At 39.9% G+C, this 21,355-nt stretch overlaps 1 protein-coding gene across 2 annotated transcripts in view; it reads right to left on the reverse strand.

Moving 5' to 3' along the window:
- Nucleotides 1-14,328, reverse strand: part of nr6a1.S (nuclear receptor subfamily 6 group A member 1 S homeolog) — a 146,334-nt gene extending 132,006 nt beyond the window's left edge. For both annotated transcript variants that reach the window (XM_041574150.1, XM_018231927.2), the window contains exon 1: nucleotides 14,179-14,328. In XM_041574150.1, the coding sequence (XP_041430084.1) occupies nucleotides 14,179-14,221 (43 nt within the window). In that variant the 5' untranslated portion in view covers nucleotides 14,222-14,328. The remainder of the gene's footprint in view (nucleotides 1-14,178) is intronic.
- Between the last annotated feature and the right edge of the window lie 7,027 nt (nucleotides 14,329-21,355).

The raw sequence follows: 21,355 nt of genomic DNA on the forward strand, positions 1-21,355 counted from the left end.
TGACCGGACGTAGCAAATTGTACACATTGTACAGGTATGGGACCTATTATCCAGAATGTTTGGGACCTGGGGTTTTCTGGATAATGGATCGTTCCATAATTTGGATCTCCATAACTTAAGTCTACTAGAATATAATGTAAACCATTAAACATTAAATAAGCCCAATAGGCTGGTTTTGCTTCCAATAAGGATTAATTATATCTAAGAGGGGACTGTTTTATTATTACAGAGAAAAAGAAAATCACTTTTAAAAATGTGGATTATATCATTATAATGGAGTCTATGGGAGATGGCCTTTCTCTAATTCAGTGCTTTCTGGATAACGGGTTTCCGGATAACGGATCCCAAACCTGTAAAGGGGTTCGGATCTGGTTTTTGTCCATTCCGAATCAAATCGGTCAAATTCAAATCATCCTAAAAACAGGCAAATAAGCTGAGGGATCCGTTATCCGGAAACCCGTTATCAAGAGAGCTCTGAATTAAGGAAAGGTTGTCTCCCATATATTCAGTTTTATCCAAATAATCCAATTTTTAAAAAAATATTTCCTTTTTGCCTGTAATAATAAAACAGTATATTATACAGATATGGGAGTCGTTATCCGGAACCCGGTTATCCAGAAAGATCAGAATTACAGAAAGGCTGTGACCCATAGACGCCATTTTTTCCAAATAGTCCACATTTTTAAAAAGGATTTCCTTTTTTTCTGTAATAATAAAACCTTAGCTTGTACTTGATCCCAACTAAGATATAATTAATCCTTATTGGGAGCAAAACCAGCCTATTGGGTTTATTTAATGTTTACATGATTTTCTAGGCATGAAGACCCAAGTTACGGAAATATTTGTTATCCGGAAAACCCCAGGTCCTGAGCATTCTGGATAACAGGTCCCATACCTGTATTAGAATGCAGACACATACGAATCAGTGATGGCTAACATTCAGACTTCCACATGATGTTAAAGGGGTTGGTCATCTTTAATTTAACTTTTAGAATGATGTAGATAAGAGCAATATATTGAGACAATATGCAATTGGTTTTCATTTTTATTATCTGTGATTTTTCAGTTATTTACAACGATGCACTAATTTGAATAAGAGCCTGGAATATGAATAGGAGATGCCAGAATAGAGAGATTTGTAATAAAAAAGTAGCAATAACAATTCATTTGTAGCCTTTTAGAACGTGTGAAAAGTAGAAAGAGTAAGAAGAAGATGGCAAATAATTCAAAATAACTATAAATAATAAAATATGAAAAGTTGCTTAGAAAATAAAAAAATAAAGGCCAGTTGAAAAGTTGATTAAAATTAACCAATCTACAACATACTAAAAGTTATTGCACAGGTGAACCACCCCTTTAAACTGTTGAGGGGTTGCTATGAGCAACACTGTAGTTAAACAACATCTAGATGGCCCCAAATAGGCATTCTCTGGATTCAATTGTCCAAGGGGATGCCATGAAGAATAATGGAATCACTGAGTCATCGGGCAAAGCAGCAGGCAGCAGAGTGAGACAAATCATACAGACAGGCACAAACCCCAAGGAAACCCTACACCTCCAATAGAAAGAGACAGAGAAGAGGCTGGAATATAACCTACTACTGCCATCTGTGGTCTGTTTATGGACACAGAATCAGGGATTGTGCAACAAAAAACACCTTATGCTAAATTATCTTCAGCAGAACAATAGAAAGATCGGCATCAACATGTTCTACCACAAAATCACCAGGGAAAGTAACTGGAATCCGGCCATAGTCCAGCAATACAGCATGAAAACAAACATTCTAATAATCGAATATTCAGATTTTATTACAGGTGTGCGATCTGTTATCCAGAAAGCTCAGATTTACTATTTACATACGCTATTTTATCAAAATAATTAAAACATTTTAAAAATGATTTCCTTTTTCTCTGTAATAATTAAACGGTACCTTGCACTTGATCCAAACTAAGATAAAAATAATCCTTATTGGAAGCAATGCCAGCCTATTGGTTTATTTAATATTTAAATCATTTTCTAGTAGACATAAGATGGGACCTTCACTAAGATTCGTAGTTGCGCCAGGCATAACTTCGCCGCACTTCGCCAGGCGTAGTTTCGCCAGCGCTCCGCAAATTCACTAAAATTCGAAGTTGCGCTCAGGGGTAGCGTAAGGTTGCGAAGTTGCGCTAGCGTTGATTCGCTAAGCGAAGCGAAGTTACGGTAGCGATGGTTAATTTGCATATGGCGCCAAATTCAGATTTCAATGGAGGAATATGTAGCAGCACTACAAATGCCTGGGAAACCTTCAAAACATCAAATAACATTTTTATTTTGCCCTACACATGTGCCCACTGTATAGTTAAGTTGCCATGAGTTAGGAAATGTAGGGGGGAAGCCCCAAAAAATTTTTCGATCTTTTTCAGCCTATCACCCATAATATAGCAAAAACGCCAGAGCGCATAGTGAATTTGCCCCAAGGTATGAAGATCCAAATTACGAGTCCCAAGCATTCCAGATAACAGGTCCCATACCTGTATATGCAGATAAGTGCTCTCTATTGATTCGGTACTCTAGAGTCAGTTACATCAATCATTTCAATCTAGGGTGGCTACGTACAGGTAGAATTGATCTGCAAAGCATGGCATCGTTGTGGGATAAATATAAACCTAAACTATAATCGGAGATGTTTATAGGATGCTCCTGTGCTCCCTGGGCAGCACCGAATCTTATGTGGCGCAATTATTCAGCCTTAATCAGTTCTGTGCAATTTTTGCCACCACAATGTATAACTACCACAATGTATAACTAGAACCAGCACAGGAATAGTCAGCTCTGTTTCGTACAAAATTGGCAGTGCATTTCCCATTCAAATGACTGGAACGTAACTGCAGGTGGGTTGGGGTATTCTGTTCAGTTTTCATGCAGTTCTGCACCACAGCTTCACTTACTGTATATACATTTGCAGAATGTGTTAGTTGAGCTTGTAAGAAAAAAATATATTAGAATAAATATTAAAATAGAAAATTAGCAACCCTAGGCCCTATGAAGAAAAAAGGCCATTCAAGCAGGCAGTTTATTCTGTCCGGGGGTCATTCCCTAGCTCATTTTGCAAGTGAATGCTCTGGGGACAACAACAAACTGGACCCCTCCTGATAAAGTCATTATCCTATTAAGCCTTTCTTTTTAATTAACAATCATTTACATAATGAACAGAATGCAAGGGTTTCTGCAACTGCATCCGATGAGGGTCTGTCATTGCCTATGGACATTCTTATATATTTTTTTGATAAATAGTATATACCAATATTATTTTGGTACGAGGAAAGTGGCTTATGGGCTTTCACCTTTAGGCTAAGGGCAGACGGGCAGATTCGGGGAGACAATGCTTGGCGACAATCTCCCCGAACTGCATTCTTCCTGCCTTCTGCCTGCTTGAATGAGAAAAAAATGCATTGCGCTACCGTTTTCTCATTGGACATAAGAGCAGTGCTGTCCAACTTCTGTGGTGCCGAGGGCCGGAATTTTTCTGGCCTACATGGTGGACCGATAATCAAAGCCAGTATTAACCACTCCCTGTTTTTAAACCAAACCCACTTTACATCACACCCATTTTACCACAAGACCATGTCCACATTAATGGTGATAGCACACCAAAATACCAGGCTTATGTTCCACAGGCAGAGTATGGCACACACAGGCAGAGCATGGCACACACAGGCAGAGCATGGCACACACAGGCAGAGCATGGCACACACAGGCAGAGCATGGCACACCCAGGAAGCATAAAGCAGACAGAGTATGGCACACCCAGGGAGCATAGGCCGATCAGAGTATGGCACACGCAAGGAGCATAGGACAGGCAGAGTATTGCACACCCAAGAAGCATAAAGCAGACAGAGTACGGCACACCCAGGGAGCATAGGCCGATCAGAGTATGGCACACACAAGGAGCATAGGGCAGGCAGAATACGGCACACACACAAGGAGCATAGGACGGGCAGAATACGGCACACACAAGGAGCATAGGAGGGGCAGAGTACAGCACACCCAGGGAGCATGGGGTGGGCAGAGTACGGCACACAAATGGAGCATGGGGTGGACAGAGTATGGCACACCCAGGGAGCATGGGGCGGGCAGAGTACGGCACACCCAGGGAGCATGGGCCGGGCAGAGTACGGCACACCCAGGGAGCATAGGACGGGCAGAGTACAGCACACACAGGGAGCATAGGACGGCAGAGTACAGCACACACAGGGAGCATAGGACAGGCAGAGTACAGCACACACAGGGAGCATAGGATGGGCAGAGTATGTCACACACTGGGAGCATATGGCGATCAGAATACGGCACACAGAAGGTGCATAGGACACCAGAGTACGACACACCTAGGGAGCATGGGGCAGGCAGAGTACAGCACATCCGGGAAGCAAAGGAAAGAAAGTAAGGCACACATGGCTAGCATGGCAGCCATGGCACACCCATGGAGTATGGCACACCCATGGAGCATGGGTCAGGCTGAGTATGGCATACACAGGGAACATAGGCAGGCAGAGTATGGCACACACAGGGAGCATAGGCAGGCAGAGTATGGCACACACAGGCAGAGTAGGACAGGCAAAGTATGGCACACACAGGGAGCATAGGGCAGACAGAGCAAGGCACATACAGGGACCATAGGAAAAGCAGAACAGAGCAGGAGACAGGGAACCCTATCAGAACCACTCTAAAATGTGTTACATACAGTAACACAGTGCTAGTGCCCCTTCAGCAGTTTGTATGAGTGTGAACAATGTGAGCAGTTTCCGTCTAGGTTTCAGGTGTGAACAGTAAAGTGTGTGAATAATAGAGGTTTCACAGGTGTGAACTATGCAGGGGTAATTACATGTGTGATCAATACAGGGGATTACAGTCTGAATTTGAAGTTTAAACAATGCAGGGGCCATTTAATCTCTGTAGTGATACCTTCTAAAGTTTACACACGGTAAGCATACACAGCATGCAAGCTTTCATGTGGGGGGCCGACATTAGGACATCCCTGCCCCTGAGAGTTTCAACAGGGTAATGGCAGTTAACACACTGGTGACAGCAGGTTTTTATATGCCATAGCCTTTAAAAGGGGGACCATCACTATCACCAAATCAACCAAACTGTACTGGATACTTAATATTTTTTTCCCACAAAGGTCAATAGATACAGATATGGGACCTGTTATCCAGAGTGTTTGGAACCTGGGGTTTCCTGATAATGGATCTTTCCCTAATTTGGATCTTGAGTCTACTAGAAAACCATGTAAACATTAAATAATGCCAATAGGCTGGTTTTGCCTCCAATAAGGATTAATTATATCTATATATACAAAGTACTGTTTGATTATTACAGAGAAAAGGGAAATCATTTTGAAACATATTAAATGGAGTCTATGGGAGAAGGCCTATATATAATTTGGAGCTTTGTCACACAAAATGTTTCTGATCATCAAACACATTTAACTATTAATCAAAGATTAGTCAAAGATAACATAAGTAAACACAAAATGCAGTTTTTAAATGAGGGTTTTTATTATTTAGGGAGAAAAGAAATCCAAACCTGTGTGAAAAAGTAATTGCCCCCTGAACCTAATAACTGGTTGGGCCACCCTTAGCAGCAATAACTGCAATCAAGCGTTTGCGATAATTTGCAACGAGTCTTTTACAGGGCTCTGGAGGAATTTTGGCCCACTCATCTTTGCAGAATTGTTGTAATTCAGCTTTATTTGAGGGTTTTCTAGCATGAACCGCCTTTTTAAGGTCATGCCACAACATCTCAATAGGATTCAGGTCAGGACTTTGACTAGGCCACTCCAAAGTCTTCATTTTGTTTTTCTTCAGCCATTCAGAGGTGGATTTGCTGGTGTGTTTTGGGTCATTGTCCTGCTGCAGCACCCAAGATCGCTTCAGCTTGAGTTGACGAACAGATGGCCGGACATTCTCCTTCAGGATTTTTTGGCACACAGTAGAATTCATGGTTCCATCTATCACAGCAAGTCTTCCAGGTCCTGAAGAAGCAAAACAACCCCAGACCATCACACTACCACCACCATATTTTACTGTTGGTATGATGTTCTTTTTCTGAAATGCTGTGTTACTTTTACGCCAAATGTAACGGGACGCGCACCTTCCAAAAAGTTCAACTTTTGTCTCGTCGGTCCACAAGGTATTTTCCCAAAAGTCTTGGCAATCATTGAGATGTTTTTTAGCAAAATTGAGACGAGCCTTAATGTTCTTTTTGCTTAAAAGTGGTTTGCGCCTTGGAAATGTGCCATGCAGGCCGTTTTTGCCCAGTCTCTTTCTTATGGTGGAGTCGTAAACACTGACCTTAATTGAGGCAAGTGAGGCCTGCAGTTCTTTAGATGTTGTCCTGGGGTCTTTTGTGGCCTCTCGGATGAGTTGTCTCTGCGCTCTTGGGGTAATTTTGGTCGGCCGGCCACTCCTGGGAAGGTTCACCACTGTTCCATGTTTTTGCCATTTGTGGATAATGGCTCTCACTGTGGTTCGCTGGAGTCCCAAAGCTTTAGAAATGGCTTTATAACCTTTGAAATTGAACTCAGGTGTGATAAACCACAGTTAAGTTATTTTTTAACAAGGGCGGCAATCACTTTTTCACACAGGCCCATGTAGATTTGGAGTTTTTTTTCTCCCTTAATAACGTAAACCTTCATTTAAAAACTGCATTTTGTGTTCAATTATGTTATCTTTGACTAATAGTTAACGGTTTTTGATGAGCAGAAACATTTAAGTGTGACAAACATGCAAAAGAATAAGAAATTTAGGAAGGGGGCAAATAGTTTTTCACACCACTGTATTTGTCAAGTTAAGCAATGTGGGAAGGTATATTCTGTGCACAAAGAATAAAAAAGTAAAAACAAGAAAATAGATAAACACAACATTTGAACCGGCGTATTAATGGGAAAGTTAACCGTACAATCAATGTAGAATGTAAGCAAATACACCGTGTTGCTAAGGTACCTCTCCTTAGCAACCAGGGGCTTACTTGAAAGAAAGGAAGATGAATATGAATGGTCCAAAAAACATTATACTGTAAGCAATTTAAAATAAATAAAATAACCTCATAATTTCCTTGTTTGTTGCCCGGGTCACAGCCCACTAACGACTACATTTAAAAGAAGAGGTATATAAATAAAAAAATGAAAATAACATTTAAATTTTACTAACGGTAAAGTGGTTCAGATTATTTCCATCTACAAAATCTTAAACGTTCCATGAAAAACATTGGCAAGTATCAGACAAGCCATTTATAGATTCAGTTCAGGATCTTTATGTAATTTGGATATTCATACCTAAATTCTACTAGAAAATCATGTAAACATTAAATAAACCCAATAGGCTGGTTTTGCTTCCAATAAGGATTCATTTAATCTTATCTTGAATGAAGTACAAGGCAGTTTTTATTATTACAGAGAAAAAGGAAATACTTTTTAAAAAATTTGGATTATTTGATTATAATGAAGTCTATGGGAGACGACCTTTCAGTAATTCGGAGCTTTCTAGATAAAGTGTTTCCGGATAACTGATCCCATACCTATGTGAATGAGCAATTACACAGCTTGCAAAATGACATTTACTTAAATTATTTCAGCTTCATCAACCCTTATTTAAATGACTTCCTGGTCAGTTCAACACTGGGCTAATCTATTCGGAGCAAACACATTGTTTCTTCTGGTCTTAGCATAGTTATTTGTTTGCTTAAAATTTGATTAAAAAAATGAAATAAAAATGTAAATGTTAGAAAAAAAATATTATGCTATAGTATCAGATTTCATATACCAGTAGAAAACAAAAAATCAATTTATGTTGCTGTGTACATTTAACTAGACTATATGACTCATCGCCCTGAAGGGCTCAGTGTTAGGGATATAGGTTTTATACACACAAACGTGGGAATGGCTTTATAAGGCAAAGCATGTTTAATTTTTCCTGGATGCTGTAATTTTACACTGATATACAATCTATTTCTGAGCCCATTAAAGTTTTTTAACAGCATTGATACCGTTTCAAAGATCCATTTCAAGGGTTTGTAATACTTCAAACACATCCTCAAATTACAACATTCCAGGAATTAATGACTCACTGGGGTCATTGCTCATAGCCGACATTTGAAAGGGGATTTTGCAATAATCCCAATTTCCACAACTATCTTTTGTTTGCGTATTTCCCATCAATTGTCTTTTGACGGACATTAATCAAAACGGATACATTATTAAGGAGCGGTTAAAATGTCAATACTCTTAGTCATTAAAGTTTCAGAGACAATATCATATTCTTCCAATTCTCGCTGTATTACATCTACACAAGATGTGCATAAAAATTGCATTGACAATTCAGTTTACAATTAGAATAGCTGCAATTACTTATGTTATTAAGTACTTTAGAATGATCAAGGAAAGGAAACAATTACATAACGAGAGAGTAATAGTATATTTTATTCATGTGTGAGCAACAATATGTCATTATAGTAGACTCTCAGTCTGAACCATAGCTCACACTAATCATTTAGTACTGGATGTCATTTCCTATTTGCAACTTTATTTTAATAATCATTTGTGTTAAATTCATTCCTGTGACCATCCATCAAATATAACCTACAACATTTTTAGTGTACATGCACCATTACCCTTTGCATGGACCAGAGTAAACAATACATTTCAGAAAAGTGTCAATAAATGGGAATTCTTACTTCATTTTTGGATTCTTGGTATGAATATTTGTCAAATGTAAAATTCAGGCTTACTCTAAGGGGTAGATTAATCAACAATCAATATTGCTCTTTTTTGGTGGACAAAATAAGAATGGGAATTTAACTTTTTTTAAATAGCAAAAGTTGCAATTTGATTAAAGTGGAACTATAAGGAAAATGAAAATTTAGGGCGTTATTTATCAAAATCCGTTTTTTCTGATTATTTCATTTACGTGCGAACAAATTAGAATCCACAATTTGACTTTATTTATTATTATAAAACAAGCTAGATTTAATTGGATCCAGGAAAATAATAAAATCGAGTGAAAACCTGAATTTTACAAATTTTTTGGAACTTTTTTAAGATTTTTCCCCGAATCACTCCTGAAAAGTCTGAATTTTTCATATTTTTGCCTGAAACGGTCGGATTTTCAGACTAATTCCAGCGCAGACCAAAGAAAGTTCCAAATAGGATAGGGACCTCTACAATTTACTTATATACAACCTCGGCAGGTCTGAGATTCTGGCTTTTTGCAACCTCTGGGTACAATAATTTTCAAAAAAATAGATTTTTCGAATTTTTAGCATTCAGACCTAATAAATAACCGCCTCAATATAAGCTTCAGCATCTGTCTGGAGGAGTTGGGAGTCTGATTTTGAATGACTTTTGCCTAGATGTATTAAAATCACCAGAAATCCAGTTTCTCTACATGCAGAGTTTGTGCCAAAGGTTTATTTTTTAAAACTTTATTTTTTATATTTTATTATATTTTACTGAAATCAGCTATTTGTTAGCTCTACAACATCTGCTAGCAAAGGGAGACCGCCCCATAAGATATATTGGATCTAACTGTCATTGAAAATCAGACTCCTGACTCCTGCAAGAAGACTGAATGAAGAGAAACCGATGCTGAGAGAAGAATAGTAAAGATAAACTTGATTATTTCAGAAACTGTACCAAATTTTTAATTGAGTGAACTTAGGAAGTTTCATATTTATGATGAACCTTATATTAAATTTAAATTTTTCCACAACTAAATGTTACTAACTGTTCTGTCTGATTTTTGTCTTAAATATGCTTCTGCTTAAAACATGCCACTTTTTTCAAAGTGGTTTTTTTTTAATTGATAAATCTGATTCTATATTATTATTCTTACATAAGGATCCATTTTTCCTCAAGGTTTAATTTGCCCGTATTAATAAACTGGGCACATGTAATAGGAAAGCAGGGACTTAACTGATTTTCTCTAAATACAACTTTCTTGAGAGATATACTGTAGAACATTCATTTTTAGTGTATTGTACATCAAGGAGAAATGTAAATTCCATTCCAAGGCAAACAAGTAAATAAGTGCTGGCACTGCTACATCTCTGGGAGTGCATTACCCTTTGTATAACGCATCCCCGTTCTATTGCTTTAGCTAATTGCTCCAGGATCTTTCCAAGTTCAAAAGTTCACTTTTTACTACATCCACAAAGCTTTGCACACATTACCAATAAAAACATCCTTTTTACACACTCACAGCCATCGGAAAGGATCTGAATTTAACAGAAAAATGGGTGATGCACGGGTTTCAGATTGTTAGGAGATACAGATCTAGGGCTAGTAGAAAAGCTAGTTGATTTGATCTCCACTCATATCAAAACACAATTATCTCTGCAAAATATATTTTTTCTTTTTTTTTTTAATTGTTTTGAAAGTTATATGAAAATTGCAATAGAAAGAAGTATTTCCTTATCACTTTTCTTTTGACAGCTAAAGTAATGGAGCAGAAGGGGAGATCCCTTTAATATCAATTTATTGCAATATACAATAATACACTAACTGTTGCAAATGCAATGGTCTCCACTCAGAGAGACTGCATCCATAGGCGTTTCCAAAAATTTGTATGATATTGCTACAAATACAGACTACATCTATTTTCTCTGAACGTATGATACAGGACAGCATTGATCCCTGACAATATTGATTATGACATGTAAACAGAAGACAAAGCACATATAGTGAAGGTGTAAGCTGTACAATTACAACATTTGTAAGGGGGAAAAATCATATTTAGTGACCTAGAAAGCTCAAAATGTGCTTTCTTATTAGACTTTCTTATTATTATTATTATTATTATTATTAATGTCTCACCCCCTCATTTACAAGCAAAGATTTCCGAATGTTACAAAGAAATTATATATAAATAATAACGCTTATTTAGCAAGTGATAGAAATAATGGCTTGTCATTACTATTTAAATCCAGGAATTATATTTATAAAAATATGCAATCGTATTCCATAATGAACCATTTTCAACAAAGTCTATATTTGTAAAAGACAATTATTTACTATTTTTTTTTCTATGTACAGGTATGAGATTCATTATCCGGAAACCTGTTATCCAGAAAGCTTCAAATTATGGAAAGGCTGTCTCCCATAGACTCCATTTTATCCAAATAATCCACATTTTTAAAACCGATTTCTTTTTTCTCTGTAATAATAAAATAGTAGCTTGTACTTGATTCCAACTATTTAAAAGCTCATTTGTTAGGCACATGTTAAACATGGGCATCTCAGCCCATTTAACTTTAAAGTAAACAGCAAAATACAAAGCAAAGAATCATGGAACTGTGTACAGTATCCAGTTTAGCACAAAAACCTTGAAATAGGGCCATACTTCAAACCAGCAGAATCTGATATGTCAATTCCTGTGCCATTGGGACTTCCCTTAAGAAGCTACAGATGGGTCCAGAATTTGACTAATGAACCAATAAGATCACAGTCAGGTTTTTTCACCAATATTGATCGACATCTGTCCAATATACAGTATTTATTAATTGCCAAAGAGAATGCAAATAGAAGCAACCCACCATTACCCACCCAGCCTGTCCCCTACCAAAGAAAATATTGCTCATTTATTTTCATTATTTTTAAGGTGGTGGTTTTTAAGGTAAAAGTGAATCACCAGAATGTTTAGAAAATGCAACATTTATTAGATAGAAGAGATAATCTCAAAATAGTTGGAAAATGGTTTAATCAACATTAAACTCAACTTGTCTTTAATAAACAGCATGTATTGAAAGGAAACAAAGGGAAATTAATGTTTACATTAACTATAAACATTCAAAAAAGTTATATATTTATATGAACACAAGCAGTTCTACCGTTACTATCTATTTTTCTCACAGGGAAATTGCGTATTTATTTGAAGAATCTGTTTGACTTTTGTCAATTGGAAGCAACTGGAGTCAGTGAAAAACTAAATACAAACTACCCCCTACTGCTCATCTCAAATCTCACAATGTTATTAAAAAACAACCGTAATTGTGTAAATTTAAAACAATGGAGTTAATTAACCATGATAGATTTGTTAAATTCAGTCCAAGCCATTTACAGGTATGCTTCTAAAAGTGCAGCCATAACACATAAACAGGTACAGGTATGGAGCCTTAACTAAAAACATTTTATCAAAAAAGCTCCAAAATACAGTTTTTATAAGTGTGCTATTCAAACAAACAATTTAAAATTTTGTACTGATTTTCTCAGTTGTACTTGTAACCAAGCAAGCTTAAATCCCCATAACACGTAGCCCCAAACTGCAGAATAACCCAGACCACAAGCATTTTAGGTCACAGATCCCCTGCCTGGCAGATATGAGCAACCTATGGCTCCAATGTTGTTTCTAAAATCAAATAACAGAATCCTCTGTACAAAAAAAAAAAAAAAATCCTACAAATATTGATCTATCACTGGAAGACAAAATTTCCATTTAAGTCTACTCAATGCCATGACATTGAAAATGTCAAGTTATAATATTCTTCTTATATACTACTGTATGAGAAGTGATTTATATATTTCTTATATAAAACAAATAACGCAATTCTTATATACTACTGTATGAGAAGTTATTTATATATTTCTTATATAAAACAGGTAACACAAATCCCATTTCAACCTAGATATTTCAAAGTAACAGTCCACACAGGTTCCTGTAACATACTCAAACCACACTTAAGCTGTCAAGGCACCCGGTCCCATTTAGTCAGTTTTCCTGTTCCGTAAATCTTCAAGACTCTGCTCATACAAGCACCATGATTTAGACCTCTCCTGGAGCAGTCACACACTCACTTTATCAGTCCCTGAGCTCCTACCAAAGCACTTTCATTTTTCATACAGCTAATGAAAAAGGGCCACTACCATTAATGTCATACCTTCACGATCACTCTGTCAGTGTTACTCAGAATCCCCTATAAATCCATATGGCATCACTCATCTTTGTAACACCCCTTTCCCATATCCAACAGTTACACTCATAGCAATCATCCATTATCCTGCTCAAACACCGCCATTCCCATATTCCAGCTCCGACAAAAATCATCTATTAAAATCTCTGGGCCAATGCCCACTATTCATTATATTGCCTTTGCTTATCCATTATATTGAATTGATATGACTCCTAATTCCCTCAACCCAATCCCTAATTTGCTTCATTTCATGTAAAGGAACATTCTGGTGTCCAATAAGCAGCTGTAGAAATAATATCAAGGATTTTCTTGTGTAAAAAAAAAAAAAAAAAAAACACACATATTCCCAGTATCTTAATGCTGGGAATATATTAAACCAATTTTATGTTTAGAGGCAGATTTATCAAAATGTGAGATTAGAACGTAATACATAAAAATGTGCCCATGTTCTATTCATTCCTATGGGATTTTTAGAACCATATTTATCAAATGGGGAGTTCTAACTTTCATCCATTGATAAATACAATTCTAAAAATCCCATAGGAATGAATAGCATGTGGGGGTTTTAATTTATTAAATTCTACTTTTGATAAATCTGCCCCTTAATATCTCCCTTGTGACTAGGGACAACATTTTATTTCATCCAGGCATCTCCAACAAATATTAAAAAATACAATGTTAAAGTTCTTTACGAATATGTTCCATTGCCCACGAGGAGCTATTTTCCGAGAATATATACATTTCAGATAAAGACGAATGTAAAGCCAAAAATAACATTATGCATAACAAAAGTTTTTCTTTTTAGATGCCAGCATTATTTGTATATGTCAAATGTCTGTGTCTATATATGCACTGCTGCCTCTGCCTCTTGAAGCAATTGTAGCAGGAGTCAGACAGGTCTGATGATATATTTAACAGAACAATAAACAGAGCTTTTAACAGCATTGATCATTACAAATACAAAATCATAAATCAGGTTTTCATTTTGCACTAGGCAAAAACTGTATTTTGGGTTTTTTAATCTCTTTTAAGGTTGGAATAAGTTCTTTTGGTATTGAATGGACAGTGATGCTTCAGTACATGCCCCTCGTGAGACAGCTCCCTATTCAAACTGCCAGCACCTTGTCATTCCAATAGTAACCTAACTCCTATAGATGGGAGAGCATCCCATGCCTCTCCCATCCTATTCTGTCACCTACACCGCACACCCAGCGTGTTTACCCGGAAACTCACCAGTAGAATCCATGAGGCCGCTTGTGCTCCTTTCTACCTCCATGTCCCACGGTGTTGGTGCCCAATAGCTTGAGTATTAGCGGCCGCCCAGCTGCTCCATCCTCCGGGCACAGCCAGTCAGTCAGCATGTCCAGCCAGAAGCAACAGCAGCCAAGTGGGCGGGAACTTGACATCAACACGCCAGGCGTGCTCAGCGCGATGCTTCATGGGTAGCGTAGTCTCTGCTTTTGGTCTTGGAGCGAGCAGACGTGTGTGCAGTGGGTGCTAAGCTTGTGGGGAAAGGGCTGACACTATCTCTGGTTTATGGTTTACCATTTTATACCTATAGTACGTGATTCACTGCAGTGTTTGACAGTTGCGCACAATGTAAATGTGGCAATTCTAATCACAATGTAAGTTAGGGGAACTTTCAATCATACTGTAAATTACGGGGCAATTAGCAAAAATTAATATGCCGCCTTATTATCTAGGGACAGCTAACTCTGGATTTCCAGTTAGTGCCATCTTGCCTCTTCTCTATGTAGGGCAGGATTTAAGTTTGGCGTAAATTTGACAGCAAATACATTTTAGAGCCCCCCCAAAAAATATGCAGAGGTTGTTTTACCAATACATAATAAAATGGCTCATTAATCCCGGCTTCAAGGGCCCCCTATACCTCCTGGGACCCCCTGACAGGTGCAGAGTCTGCTTCAGGGCCGGACCAAGGTATTTTGGCACCCCAGGTAAGGGCTTCAATCACTGCCCCCTCCCCCATCCGGTCCTGCATTACTATTTTACCTTACCATTCATATTGCCCCCTGTACCTATGCCAGTAGTCATCATGTTGCCCCCTGTACCTGTTCCAGCACCTATATTATTACACCCATTTGTACCTGTGCCAACGGCAGTCAATCGCTCAGATTGCCCCCAATCCAAAGCATCCATCATATTGTTATCCCCCAATCTGTACCTATGCCAGCGGCAGCCAAAAAATTCTATCATATTGCCCCTAAAAATCTACAATATTGCCCCCAAATATGTACTTGTGCCAGCAGCTGCCAAGAAGCAGATGGGAAGTGCTTCTGCCCACAGTACGAATCACGGGCCAGAGGAGGTTGGAACAGACGGGCTTTAATAATTTAAGAATTATTAAAGGCCAAGCAAACATGGGTTTAAAAAACAAAGAAAAAAGTTTCCCTTAAAAGTGCACCCCATCATGATTGCGCGGACGACTACTCTGCCTTCCCCTAGTTCCGGCCCTGTTCTGCTTAGTAGGGCAACCAGCTGCTCACACACCCCCAACCGTACTTAACCCCTGCTGCTCACACCAAAACCAAATTACTGCAGCATGTCACCCAACTGATGCTGCGGCCAACCCTCTCTGATTTTCTTCGCTGCAATCTTCTTCACCAGTGACTGGGCGAGTGATTTAAATGTCTGCTAAAATCTTCTGCCTAGTCCCCAGTGGGCAGCATGTTGCCCCAAAACTTCTGTCGCCCTTGGCATGGACCTTTGTGGCATACCCACCAACCCAGGCCTGTCTCTGATTGTTCAACATGGTGGCCTCAGGCTAGATTTCCCTAATTTAGTCATTTTAAGGGTAAAATTGTTGGTATTGGTATCAATATATTTAAATCCATTCTGAAAACAAAATAGTCAAAGCGCTAGAACAAAAAAGTAAATAAAAATTGCCAGATACCAAAGAATACCACTGTATGTAGCATACCCAAATGTCATTTGGGTATCTGCAGAATATGACTATTCTGCAGATGGCAAGACTGTAAGACCCTTTTACTTCATGTCATCATATTCCAGTGAAATCAAAATATTTCTGGGGCAGCAATTATTGCAGTTATCTCATATTTGTATATATCTATGATATTGTGCAGTGCTGTAAAATATATGAATAAACATACTAAGCAGCCAAAAACTGATACAAGAGGATATAAGGCCCTACCAAGAAAATAGTTTAATTGATTTCAGTAGGCTATTGCTTTGGTTGCATTACAAAGAGATCCCCCTTCTGATTTGGTACATATACCAGATTCTGTCTCTTAATTGTGCTTCTAAATTAAATGACCATTAAATTTGGGGGGTGGGGTGTTCAAATGATGAGAAATGGCAGATTAATTTGAGGAAACCTGAAATTACACCGATGCACCATGGCCTGCTAAACTTACACACAGGAAATAACCACATTATATTTAGTATAATATACTGTACGTGCATAAGAGTGCAAGGAGTTGACTATACAAGATATCAAGATAAAAAAAAGTCTTTGTTCAAAACTTAGACATTGAATCTTCAAATAAACCACATTTCATTTATTGGAAATGGAACGTCCTGCCTCTTTTCTTGCAAAAGGATACTATGGAAGTTACAGGGCAAAATAAATCTCCTAAAAGAGGTGACTGAAAGTATTTATTTTAACTGATAACATTCAACTATTACAATAAGGTGCCAGCTAAGAATAACTCAACTCCCCTGCAGCATATTTCAAAATGTCATTTAAACCCTCATCCCTCAATCTTTTATATTCTCATATGACTAACTGCAAAGGTGTAATAATCTTGTCTAGCCTGCTGTTGGGTACTACAACTCCCAGAATTCTCTACTAAGATAAATAAGATTTGTCACGGCACAGATGTTCAACAGGAATGAGAAGAACAGGAGTGGAAAGAGTGTGCCGGTGATGGGTAAATTCATTGTAAATTGAGTTTTTAAAACTGAACAGTCCTGAAATACTACTTAAATAAAAAATACACTGGGTTGTGTCTGTTTGAGATTTAAAGCCTGATTGAGATCTAAAATATGTTGTGGCTGTTCAAGTGCATAGGAGCCCGATTGTACTTCTACAGGCCCATTAAACAGTGTCTGTCTATTGCACCTTGTAGCAGTTACACAAAACGCCAATGGTTTACTCATTCAATCAGGGCTGGTCCTATCAAATGTGGGGCCCAATTGGGACCATGTTGGCGGGGCCCCTAGACAAAGTGTTGCTGGCTACTGACACACCAAGTATTTAGGAAAATAAGGGCATACAGGCACAAAATAGAAAGGAAAGGGGCAGACAAGGTAAGAGAGTGAGAGGGATGAAATAGGGGCACATAATAGGGGCACACGGTAAGAGAGAGAGGGAGGAAATAGGAGAGTGGACTGGGCCAATTAGTTTGGGGCTGGGCCGATTCAGCTTGGGAGCAGGCTTGGTTGGATTGGGGGAGGCAAGACCTATCAAGGTTGGAGGAAAGCTGGGCCTATGAGAGTTGGGGGCAGGCTACACCTATGGATTTGGGGATGGGCTGGACTCTCAAAGTTGGGGGCAGGCCAGGCAGCATCATGTGCTGAGGGAAATATTATCTGTGGTGCGGGGCCCCCCAGAGGTGCGGGGCCCTATTGGGCCCAATTGGTCCAATAGGCCTAAGGCCGGCCCTGCATTCAATTTTGGTTAAGACTGCTTATGCTCTTACATTTGTCTGCCTTCAAGCCAGCAGTGCCGGAGTACAGGCTAAGAGAAGCTTGCTAGCTTAGTGCACAGGAGCACCTTTTATAGAGGTATTTGGCAATATTTTTAATATTGCCAACACAGGTCTAGTGAAGCCCTTTCCTAGTGGCAAATTTCCTTTGTGTATTTTCAGTTTGGCACTCACCTATTGGCACTGGAAAAACCTAACTGTGTCTGTGATGTTTGGTTGAAACAACCAATATCCACTTTCTCCCAGCCTTTCATGGATGGACGTCTGGTGCTGTTTAGAGAGGTCAGCACCTCTCCCTCTTGTACGGCCAAACAATATACTAAGCACGTGAAGGCTATTTAAGGGGATGAAACCCCTGCACATTTATTAAAGTCAAATGTAATGTTTCGGGGGCAAGCCCCTGACAGATGAAGGGGCTTGTCCCCTGCACGTTAAATTTGACTTTAATAAACATGCAGTCGTTTCACCTTGCTTATATAGCGTTTGTGTGATTGGTCTGTAATGTTTGGGGCAATTGGGAATGTGGTAGAACTTGGTGTCTACACCCAGTGGGATCCATGGGGCCCACAAGGACGTTTTAACAAATTAACTAATAGTTTAACCATTATTATTAGCTTTAAATTATTTGTTCTATTTATGCAGCACTTTACAGATATGACATCACTGATATTAAACCCTGCCTCCATGGATCCTACAATTTTCTAAGAAGAGGCATACAGTAAATGACCTCCCTCAAGAAATATCTATCCCCTAACCCCTGTTTTACATAATAAGAGGAACCTTCTAGATCAGTGTTGTCCAATTTATATGGTACAGAGGGCCGGAATTTTTCTAATATACATGGTGGAGGGCCGATAATGGAAACCAGTGTTAGCCACTCCCTGTTGTTAGACCACACCCACTTGAAACCACACCCATGTTACCGCAAAACCATGTCCACATTAACAGCACACCAAAAAAACAGATGGTTGGTGCTCACTGCAGTGATCAGGGCAGGAACTATCGGTAGGCAGCTGTCTAGGACGCCATCATTGAGGGGACGCACTTTTAATGGGTTTTTATTTTTTTTCAAGCGTTTATTTAATAATTTGTTTCAGTAATCATGGTCACTCAGTCGGGTGGAATCCCCCTCCTTCACCTTCTCCCTCTTGCCAGCAAGTAATAGCTCCTTCTGTGTGGTGCGGCAGTGCAGCGCGACATGCGTATACGCGTCAATGACGTCACTGATGCTTTTGGGTGGCAGAGAGAGGTAGAGAGCTGGCGGCCTGCTTGGTGTGGCTCACGCTTGCTGCTCTCAGCCTTGCACAGTTGCATTGAACTGAAGACATTCTTTCTATTATTGTGAAAGTGTGAAGCTTCCTGCTGGCACAGCCAGGTACAGATTTGGGGACCATATGTTTGCTGTTGCTGCTGGCTGGGCGCTGGCACAAGTACATAAATACTTGGGGGCAATATGGTGTGATCAGATGTATTTTTGGCTGTTGCTGGCACAGGTAAAGATTGGGGGCAATATGATGGGTGCTGAAGGGCTGTATGATGGATGGCTGCTGAGCTTGCTGGTACAGGTATGGGGGGTGCAGTATAATGGATGGCTACTGGCACAGGTATGGGAGGTAGTATGATGGATGGCTGCTGGGCTTGCCGGTACAGGTACGGAGGGGCAGTATGATGGATGGCTGCTGGCACAGGTACAGGGGGGGCTGTATTATGGATGGCTGCTTGGCTTGCTGGTACAGGGGGCAATAATATAAATGAAAAAGTGTTGTACATTTTCTTGCTTTCTTTATTTGAAAACCATTGTGGTAAGGAGGTAAATGGTAATGCAGGACAGGGGGGCGCTGATTGAAGCTCTTGCCTAAGGTGCCAAACTACCTTGGCCCGGCACCAGCAGGGATGATACTCATATGTGAAAAAAGTTGTCATATTAAGACATACCCTTAAATCCATATGCCTCATCCTCCCCTGTGTATAATACAGTACCCCAGCATATTTAAACACCTTAGGGGCTCCTAACAATAATTTCCAAATGCTAACAACCCCCCAGAACAAATACCAGGCTTATGTTCCATAGAGATCATAGGTCAGGCAGAGTATGGCAAACACAGGGGGCAAAGAGCAGGCAAAGTATAACACACACAGGGAGCATAGGGCAGGCAGAACGGAACAGGAGACAGTTTCCACTGATCAAGACCATTCTAAGATGTACTACATACAGTGACACAGTGCTGGTGCCCCATTAGCATTTTGTATAAAGTGTGAACAGGTGAACAATGTGGGCAGTTTCAGTCTGGGTCTCAGGCGTGAACAGCACAGGATTTTAGGATATAAACAATAGAGGTGTCACAAGTGTGAACAATGCAGGAGGATCACAGGTGTAAACAATACAGGGGATTAGTCTGAATTGGATCTCTAAACAATGCAGGGGCCAGTTAATCTCTGTAGTGATACCTTTTAAATTTTACAAATGGTAAACAGACACAGCAGGCAGACTGGAGGGCCACATAAAGGGGGGCCGCCAGTTGGACAGCTCTGTTCTAGATCATAGTAAGAGTAAAAGAAGCCTGCAAAAAGAGAGATTAAAAAAAGTTTATGCTAATGTAGGGATGTGAAAATTTAGACACCCTTACACACTATTGACAGGCACATCCCTAGTAATATGGATGCCTAAGTGGGTCCTTATGGGGACCTTGTGCTTATGTAACCCCTGTAGTTCTCACAGTGTACACCAGATGGCACTGTACAGTAGTATAAAGGTCTTGGGAACTATGAGGTCTGGGTCTATTACTTTAGCTTAGCCCAACCAAGCAGGCTGGAAGGGAATGGGTAGTGTGATCCTAGGACCAGTGGCCCTAGTAAAGTGATAGCATACTCTTTTATAGATCACTCTAGGAGTGATAGAGAGGTTATATTGTTGGGCAGCTCAAGGCTCCGCCGAGGATATTAGAGGGATTACGATCCCAGGGTATTACTGACCCAGAGTAGGGACCAAAGTGTTGAGACTAGGGATGGTAGGAATTCCCCTAGACTGCCCCTCAAAGAGATCCTAAAAACTGGGCAATACCTCTCACAAGCTGCAACTCACTCTGCTGTGTATTCCCTGGCCTGCAGGGATTTAGCCTATACTGGTACTGTGAGTATATGCTACCTTTGTACTATCTGTGTTCTATGCTCCATTGTGGATATGTGCTATATTGTTGAATAAATATACAGTTCATTGGTTAAGCATTGAAGAACTACTGGCGCCCATTATTTGTACTATTGCACCTGGTTACAGTTGATCTACACCCTGCCTCCACCCAGGGTCGGACTGGGAGGCATGGGGCCCACCGGGGCTACTGCCCCAGGGCCCCCTCCAGCCGCCACTGCCGCTCCGGAGTGCTGCAGGCGGCTAGTGCGCATGCGCGCAGCGCCGCGTTTGTGCGCATGCGCGCGGCGCCGCGTTTGTGCGCATGCGCAGCCCTTCTAGTCTACCGCGACCCCAAACAAAGTGGGGTCGCGCCGCCCCACTAAGTAGCGGAACTGGGCCGGCGGGGCCCACAAGAGCCCGGGGCCCACCGGGGTTTTTCCCGGTGTCCCGCCGGCCCAGTCCGACACTGCCTCCACCCTGTTGCGAGGGCTTACCCCTGAGAGAGAGGGCCTCATTTGGGTATTATCCCACACAGAAAGTAGCTAAAACTGACTACAGCAAAGTCAGTTTACTATAGCACTACCCTGTATTCCTTTTT

Source organism: Xenopus laevis, chromosome 8S, assembly GCF_017654675.1.
Source record: "Xenopus laevis strain J_2021 chromosome 8S, Xenopus_laevis_v10.1, whole genome shotgun sequence".
Lineage (NCBI taxonomy): Eukaryota > Metazoa > Chordata > Amphibia > Anura > Pipidae > Xenopus > Xenopus laevis.